General features: G+C 35.9%; 1 protein-coding gene across 1 annotated transcript; it reads right to left on the minus strand.

The window, feature by feature from the left end:
* Positions 1–7,328: 7,328 nt before the first annotated feature.
* LOC124898456 lies at positions 7,329–8,687 on the minus strand. Its single transcript, XM_047412101.1, has 3 exons — positions 8,187–8,687; positions 7,796–8,099; positions 7,329–7,654 (listed from the first exon to the last, which is right to left on the minus strand). Exons 1-3 carry the CDS (start codon positions 8,685–8,687, stop codon positions 7,329–7,331), a joined length of 1,131 nt encoding a protein of 376 aa, XP_047268057.1.
* Positions 8,688–9,158: the final 471 nt, after the last annotated feature.

The raw sequence follows: 9,158 nt of genomic DNA on the forward strand, positions 1-9,158 counted from the left end.
TTCTCAACGGATTCTTCATAATATCTTTTTTTTCTTTTCATTTAATTGATTATGGTGTTATAAGCAAAAAAACAACACTAAAACACAAACGCCTCAACCAATGGCTAATTTCAGTTATCAGTATCCTTGTCAACAATTAATTTTATTTGCTAAAGAGGTTTCACTGATGTATTTTCTATTGGTCACTTGGAAACCTGTGATAGTACTTAGCTACTTTTTTGTTAGCTTAGTGATGTCATAGTGTCTGTCAATGAAAAGCCTTGCCCTTGTAATGGATAAGACTTCAGCATGCCTCCATTATAAATGTAGTAAGTTAATAGGGAATAATTGGCAAAGAAGGAACCCTCCAAAACTAATTTACCAAATACCCACTTAATTTTTCTTTTGATTTATTTTTTAGGTTTAGGGTGTAAAAAGTGGGAAAAAGTGGAAAAAATAGGGCCCACACGTGGACCAAGGGACCAATTCATCATTTTTACAACTTCACGAATTTAATATAATACACCTAACACCCTCCACTTATTCCAATATTAAAAAAAACCTCTCTCTCTCCTTTTTAATTCTCAACTCTCGCTTTTGAAACTACTTCTCCCAAAAAATGTCATTGTCGTTTCGGCTTCTTCTCCAGCTGCTAAGAGGTGGTTGTTGCTTCGTAAGGTTAGTTAAAATAAAGTTTTGATCATTTCTAGATCCATTTAAACGGTTTTTTCGCTAATCGATTCGTAGTGAAGTAGGATTTTTTTTTCGAATTTGGTGTTTTGATTTAGTCGTGTTTTTTTAGAAACGAAGTGTTGAATGGTAGGATAATTGTTGTTTGAAGAGTTGTTTTGACACTTTGATTTGAACAGCGACCTGTTTCTGTCCGTAGACCCGCGGTCTATCCGTAGCCCCGTGGTCTATGAAATGAGAATGCCTTAGATTGAAATCAATTTTGAGACGCATGAAATTCTTTTAAAACATGATTGCTGAAATAGTGAAAATTGAAATATTAATAGCGAATTAGTTTGATTAGGTGCACTAGTTTGATTTTTAGCAATTATTGTGTTTTGATTTCGCATGCTGAATTTTGGTTCAATTATTGAATGTTTGTGTAGTGAACTGTTTAACGATGGGATGTTTGTTAACTTTTTAGGGGGTTTTCATTTGAGCATTGAGTTATTTCTGTTGATAGACTTGTGGTCTATGAACTGAAAATGAGAGATTTGTTCTTCAGGTGTAGATTGTGTTGAAAATGGATAAAAAAATCATCATTCCTAAACGCAAAACCGGTACCACTGGTAGCAGTAGTAAAAGAAGTTGAGGCATTTGGAAATGTGTTAAAAAGAAAGAAAATTCAAGAGTCGGTATCCGAATTAGATTCGGAGTTAAAGGAGATAAGCGAGTACGTCGATTCTAGTGAAGATGTTGTCAAGCGGAGTGTCAGTGGTGACATTGAAGAGAGCGAGGGAAGAGGGAGCAATTGTGATGATGGGGATAGTGATTCCTTGTTCGTACCATATCTTTTAAGGTGCATTTTTGCGGAGCGGTATGACCTTCGAACGAGAATTGACGGGTTCGAATCTTTCCCAGCAAAGATATCGATCAGATCAGGAATGGCTGCTTATCGAGAATTTAAGCAAGTTCTTGTCGATCAAGAATTGAAGAAAAGATTCAAGTGATCCTATTTTGGACACTTGAGAAACCTGCAGGAACACCTCAAGTTCAATGGGCAGTTGGTCCATTATTTACTGTTGCGACACGTCAGGAACAATAAGATACATCATAAAATATAGTTCTGTTTTAACAAGCCTGCCTGTTTTGGCTTGAAAGAGTTTTATTTGATCACGGGGCTGAACTGCTCATCATACCCCAGTGAATAAACAATAAAGAAAGTGTTAGCAAAGGGGGACAACTTTTATTTTAAGGTGACGAAAAACAAAAACATCACGGTGGCCAACTTATTACACCTGATCAGAGGGAATAAGCTGAACGAGGATCAAAAGTTCAAGTGCTGTCTACTTTGGTTCTTGCACACCATGTTGCTTGCGAAAGATTCGACGAAGATTGTCGACACAAAACTGATTTGAATGGTCGATTCATTAAGTTTCTTTGAGAAGTATCCATGGGAGAAAAAGATATTTCAACTGACCATGGACTATCTAAAGAAGAAAAGTGACCTGAAGAAGAAGAAGGAGGTATTTGATGAGAAGCAAAAGGTATCTTATGCTCTATTCGGATTTTCCTGTGCATTCATGGTATCTACCATAAACCCTTTAGCGAGTTTATCATAGATTCTGATTTTATTTATACTCTATCATAGACTCTGAGTTATTTTTTTCATTGTTGTACTGCTTACAGATTTGGATCTATGAGGCCTTTCCTCATCTTGGAGAATTTGCTAGAAAATCGATGGATGAGCCCCTTCCCATTTCCCGCATACTTAGATGGAACACTATAAAAAGTGACAAGATAATCGAAGCCGACCCATTAAAGTATAAAGGAAAAGTTACCGAGGTATGAACGTATTTTCTATTATGCAATAATACTACTGGTGCATCGAATGTTATGTAATTGTTAATTGATATTTTATAGAACGTGCACCCGTACATCATCCCTAGTATTTGTAAGACGAAAAAGGATTTCATGATTATGTTTGAGTCATATACGGAAGAGGTGAAGAATAACGTCCTCGATGGCTTGAAGAAAGAGTTAGAAGGGGTGACTATCCTTACTTCAAATGAGGACAGTAATGATGACGGGGATTTGGATGGTAACCCCATTGTAGTACGCATTGGTGATGATGATTCTCCGAGCACCTCCAAAGATGTAGTGGGAACCTCATCCCCCGTGTATCTTCATAAGCATGTCGTTGTGCTCGAGGAAGCGATGTTGGATATTGTTGCCTATATCAGAGAGAAAAAAATGAAGAAAAAGAAAATGGATGAGCGACAACACGAGTGAGGTAACTTCATTTAATAATTGATGTTGTTAATGAATTTTCAGCTTTAAGTATCAGTAACACTTTATAATAAAATGATACAATGCATGTGGACCTTCGAGAATTGGAGAGGAATAAAGAAGGAGAAAAAAAAAACAAAATGGATGAGTTGGCCTCTGTTGTGGAAGAAGAGGAAAATGAAGAAGAAAATTTGGATGATGAAGAAGATAAGAGCCAAGAAAAAGGTGAAAAAATAGCAGCTTCAAAAGCAGGAGAAGCGACAACAGATGAACAAGAAGGCGAGAAAAAAGAAAAAACTGTTGAAGAAGAAGCTGACAAAGCTGACAAAGACAAAGTTGAGAAAGAAGAAGCAGGTGAACGGAAAGAAGAAGCTGAGGAAGAAACAGCTGCTGCAGGTGAAGAAAGAGAAGAAGGTGTGGAAGAAAAGGAAATTGAAGAAGCACCAGCTCCTGCACATGCTGAAAAAAAAAAAGAGAAGAAGGTGAGAATGAAGAAGCAGCTGGAGAAGAAGGTAAGAATGGAAAAGCGCTGCAACTGTTGAGAAAAAAAGATTTGAAGCTGACCAAAAATATGTGGTCATGGACATTGTTGATGAAATCAACAGCAACACTTGCGTTGATGAGGAACTTAAGGAAAAAAACATTTGAATCCTTAGTCGTTTAATGTGTTGTTGAATCATGGTGGTTATGATAGGACAATTTTTTTTTTATTTCTCAAATATGAAGGGTGAAGGATATGGTGGTAGGATATGACAATTATTTTTTTATTTTATAAAACTTGTTATGATTTTGTAGTGAATCTGTTTATGTCAAACTGAGTTGTGGCATGGAATTTTAATATGCATGGTGTGGTCATAGTTGGTACATTGTATGCTTGATATCATAGAATGCATACTTAATATTTCATATACCGTATGCATAGTCTATCATTACCTTGGTGGTTTAATTTAAGTTGACGTGTTGTTTAATCGACTAAGATTCTATCAAAAATAGTATTAACATTATAGAAAAATAGAACTATTAATATTTATTCAATATAACTACATCCATGTTACAGTTTTCCAAAGAACGAATACAAGCATTATAGCACATAACATCATTTTTAGTACATTCTCCCTTTCTTTGACCAAAATTATTTTTTGTTTTAGTTGATCCCTCTCTATTTGGGTGTCATGTAGCAATATTTTAAAGTGATCCCACTATTCTTCGGCTTCTTTGAACAAAGTCATGAGAAAATCTTTATTTTCTTCGCATTGTTGGAGCCTTTGTAGTAGATTAAATTTTGTTAAGCCTTGAAAATTTAATGTCTCGAGTCCCGGACTCAATGTTGATGGACTGGTCGGAGGTGATAGCTCATCAAGCTATTTAAAAAATGATCATGCACCATTATCCTAGGAAAAATATAATAATTACATAACGCTTAACTTAACTTTTTTTTTTTAAAAAAAATACACACCTCACCTTCGCAATTGCACAATTATAAAATTTGCAACTAGGATTTGAATCTGTGCGTGACGTCCTCAAGACAGCCGTATTCCCACAATGACAAATTAGAGTATTTTTAGAATTGAATGTTTGAGATGTTTGCGACATTGTAGAATTTTTAAAAACAAAACAAAGTGAACGAAATAAAATAATGAGGGATGGACACCTTATAAATAAAGTAAAAATGAAGTGTTAACACTGATGGCTTACAAAAGTAGCCGTTTATTACCGTTGAAAAAGTAATTTTTCTTTTTTTGAACTGGTGGTGACACTTAATAGATTGTCGTAGATCATGACCTATGTCCGCCATATATTAGTCTGGTCTACCGTGAACTTATACATGTAGTAGTGCATCGTTTGATATCCTTATTATGCGTAGACTATGTTGATCTATGTAAACTTCTATAAACCATCATGTGGATGTAGTTAAAAATGAATAAATAAATTAAAAATAAATTTAAATAGATAATAACATGTTTTGGGGCTGGTGGAAGATATTAATTAAATATAATATGATTTAAATGGATAATCACATATTTTGGGGCTGGTGGAAGAAAATAATTTAATAAAAAAAGATTTAAATAGATAATCTTGGAGTGGTGGTGACACTTAATAGACCGTCGTAGATCATGACCTATGTCAGCCATCAATTAGACTGGTCTACCGTAGACTTACTCCTTTAGAAGTGCATCGAATGATATCATGCTTATGCGTAGACCACGGTGATCTATGTACACTGTTATAGACCATCAATTGGATATAGTTAAAAAATGAATAAATAAATTATAAATAAATGTGGTGTGGATTTCTACACATATGAAAGAGTGTAAACAATTTACATGATCATATTTGAGCTTAAATAAATTAGGGGATGAATTAAGAAGTGTGTGGATGGGTAGTGGTTGAATGTTCAATATCGTAAGAGTAATGTTTGTCAAAGCACAAGTATGTTTTGAGGATGTGCATTGTATTTGATGACTACACATTCCACATACTCCTTCCATCACCACCCCTAAATCAAAAGAGTGTTTGGAATTTATAGTGGTAGAACAATCATCATCCTCAATACATACTTGTGCTTTGAAAACATTACTCTTAGCATATTGAACATTCAACCACTACCCATCCACACACTCCTTAATTCACTCCCCCCCCCTCTAATTTATTTAAGCTCCAATATGATTATGTGACTTGTTTACACTCCTTCACATGTGTAGAAATTCACACCACATTTATTTATAATTTATTTATTTATTTTTTAACTACATCCAAGTGATGGCCTATAACAGTGTACATAGATCACCGTGGTCTACGCATAAGCATGATATCATTCGATGCACTTCTAAAGGTGTAATCTACGGTAGACCAGTCTAATCGATGGCTGACATAGGTCATAATCTACGAAGGTCTATTAAGTGTAACCACCACTTCAAGATTATCTGTTTAAATCTTTTTTTATTAAATTATTTTCTTCCACCAGACCGAAAACATGTGATTATCCATTTAAATCATATTATATTTAATTCATCTCTTTCACCAGCCCTAAAACATGTTATTATCTATTTAAATTTATTTTTAATTTAGTTATTTTCTTCCATATGTCCTAAAACGTGTGATTATCTATTTAAATATTTTTTAATTTAATTATTTACTTTCACCAGCCACAAAACAAGTCATAATCTATTTAAATCTTTTTTAATTAAATTATTTTTTAATAATCTGTTATTATTTGTTTTAATTTAACCGATGACCCATTGATTCATAACTCTACGATCGACGAATATGTAAAGTCAAGAAAATACCGTGTATACAATCGATGATAGACTATATATTACTTTTTCACTCTTCAGGAAATTAGTCAAGCTACAGCACTGTAAATTGAAAAGACATACATATTTGATTCAAGTTTTTGTCTGTAAAGAAGAGTAACCGCCACATAAAAAAACCAGGAATCACAACAAAGAAGGTACAAGTAATGTTCAAAGAAACTGAAACATAGTTATATTAAAATTGTTCATTGCATTTCATTATAAAATTAACAGCAAAAAGGGCAAAATAGAAGAAGTTTTCTTCTAACAAGATCCTACAAGAAAGCTTCTTCAGCAATGAACAAACAAAAAAAAATTAAACACATAAACTAAAATAACAAAGTAAACTAAATTATAGGGATTGTGGGGATAAACTAAATTATGGGGATGGTGGGGGGGGGGGGGGTGGATGTAGTCGTTGCCGTCCATTTCAAAACGCTCCAGAATTGCTCAGAGGAAATGAGCAATTCGCCGGAGCTCACGCTCCAAGTACTGTCGATCTTCTCCCAGGCCATGGAACAGACGGTCAAAGTATTTCAAAGAAGCATCAAATCATAGGTACGAGGGGGGACTCGTCTGATAGGGCGAAGGGCAATTCTACGAACAGGCATGATTTCAGTTTTGGGTGAAGAAGAAGAAGAGGCTTTCTGATTGGGTTTAGGGATAAGTGAAGAGTTGCGTAGAAAAAGTCCCTATACTTATAGACCTATAGATGGAGTTCTTTTATGTGTCCACCCAATGGTCAGTCTACGTGTTTGAGAAGATAAAACGCTTAGTTTGCGTATACCAGAGGTTTTTCTCATTAACAGACGTTTCGTGCAGCTTTTATTAAATAGAAATGGGAAACAAGGGAAATAATTATTCATTGCATCGATTGGAGAGATAAGGTGGGAAAATAAACAAGATAGCATGTTAGATGAGCAATAATATAACGAATACATAATATTTTATAGACCTTGTGAAATATAAACCATAGACTTTACGTAGTCTATCGTAGACAACGATTTAAGCCAATTACAACTGAAGGTTAAAATCTACAGAAATGCACATTTAGCAACCAAAATAGTAGCTTTACAACAGAAGCTAAAAAAAGTCTATCTATGATTTGATGGCCATCCTACACGTAGTTCTTTTGTATTCGAATTTCTTGCATATTGAACACCTATTCCTCCTTTTGGACTTGAGTGTCTCACCAATGCCCTTAGTGCGTTTGAATTTCTTCCTTACAAGTTTAGGATCGTAAGGGGGTAGAGAAATTTTAGTGTCTAGCAATTCCTGAGGTACAGTCCATTCGGCCTCCAGAGGGACAACGTTAATTGCTTCCGAGTATGCGAGGAGGTAACTTTTAGTTTTATAAATTGGCGAAGAGTAGTTGTATATGGAGTTACCATAACCTTCGCCATCACCATACTTTGCTTGCAAAGCTGCCATCGCATGTTTGCAAGACATTTTCACCAAGTTAAATTTTCAACAAGAAACTCCTCTCCAAGGGATTGACCTTGGCACTAATGTCATTGCCGAACACCGTGCACTGGTCGAGAACCCCGTTTGGATTACTCACATACAAGAAATCGCTCGCGCTCTTTTATCCCTTAGGATCCTTTCCGTATAAGGCACAAATATGTTCTCTTTACCATCGACAAAGGCATGCCGCTCCCTAAATTTTTCACCAAATTTTCTAGCAATTGAATTGAATATATACGACACGGGGTACTCTCCTCCATCCATAAAAATTGAGTTGAGCGACTCTGCAATGTTTATAGTCATCACATCATACCTATTGCCCGGAAAGTGTGCTCTACTCCATTTGTCAAAACCAAGCACAATTTCAAGAACATGTGCTGCCTCGGGGAAATTACTCTTCAATTTCTAAAAATTATCGCTAAACTCATCAAAGGAATAAGCCTTTGCCGCGACGTATAATAGATAAAGATGTTCTCCGTAGTGTTGATTTACGCAAAGATTTTCAGTGAGGTGCCTCATGCAAAGTTCGTGATGTGCACGACTGTACATACGGGAGAAGGCATTGGCGATGCTAATGTGCCTGTTAGAGATGACACATAGATTTTGTTCATCTTCTACGATAGACTTCAGCTTCTGGAAGAAGAAGGTCCAAGAAGCATTGTTCTCTTTATCGATCACACAAAAGGCAATCGGAAAGATATGATTTTCAGTGTCTTGTGCAACGACACTCAACAAAATGCCCCCGTACTTGCCATAAAAATGTGTGCCATTAACGACAATTACCTTTCTCATGTGGCCATATCCCTGTATGAAAGCTTCGAATGCTAAGAAGTAGTAAATGAATGATCCATTCATCCGGTTTACCATGATAGAGTAAGAAGACCTCGGATTCAATAACTCCACTATGTGGAAAAAAGCCGGCAAGCAAGCATATCCGTGCTCCGGTGTCCCGCGAAAGATGTTCTTCACAATTACACTTCCTTTCCAACACATCCAATAACTTGCGTTGCAACGCAACGTCTTAAATACAATTCTTTGAATTTCTCTTATGTTTGGATCTTTACCTTCCCGAAAGTGATTTACGCATGCTGAAACAATCAATTCGGATGAGACTTTCTTGTGCCTGCGGGTGGCGTGTTCAACACTGCAAGAGTGCAACCCGACATACTTGTATATGCGAAATCTGTCCGAGGTCTCGTACTTTTTTGCCCGCAAAAACTAGCCACAACCATTAGATAAGAATTTTGCCTTAATCAATTTCGTTCAGCTCTTCTCCATATAATAATCAAAAGACTGCCTCGCCGCTGCTGCATCTAGTAGCATTTTTAGCTCTTTCTTATCGGGAATGTTTGACCACAACAAAAATTAGTTCCGTCCGAGAAGGAGTGTCCTGGTTGTGATGTCGTTCCACAGTCTTCTTCATCATCTTGCGAGTCCGATGAAAATTCTTCCATATGCATAGAA

This window comes from Capsicum annuum, chromosome 5 (genome assembly GCF_002878395.1).
Source record: "Capsicum annuum cultivar UCD-10X-F1 chromosome 5, UCD10Xv1.1, whole genome shotgun sequence".
NCBI classification, from domain to species: domain Eukaryota; kingdom Viridiplantae; phylum Streptophyta; class Magnoliopsida; order Solanales; family Solanaceae; genus Capsicum; species Capsicum annuum.

What these genes read in the sequence shown, in the direction of transcription:
- LOC124898456 (XM_047412101.1), bottom strand. Translation starts at nt 8,687, where the DNA reads ATGTGTTGGAAAGGAAGTGTAATTGTGAAGAACATCTTTCGCGGGACA. An exon ending in ACCTCACTGAAAATCTTTGC is followed by an intron (nt 8,100 to 8,186) that starts GTAAATCAACAC and finishes GATAATTTTTAG; the next exon opens with AAATTGAAGAGTAATTTCCC. An exon ending in AAGAGCGCGAGCGATTTCTT is followed by an intron (nt 7,655 to 7,795) that starts GTATGTGAGTAA and finishes ATGCGATGGCAG; the next exon opens with CTTTGCAAGCAAAGTATGGT.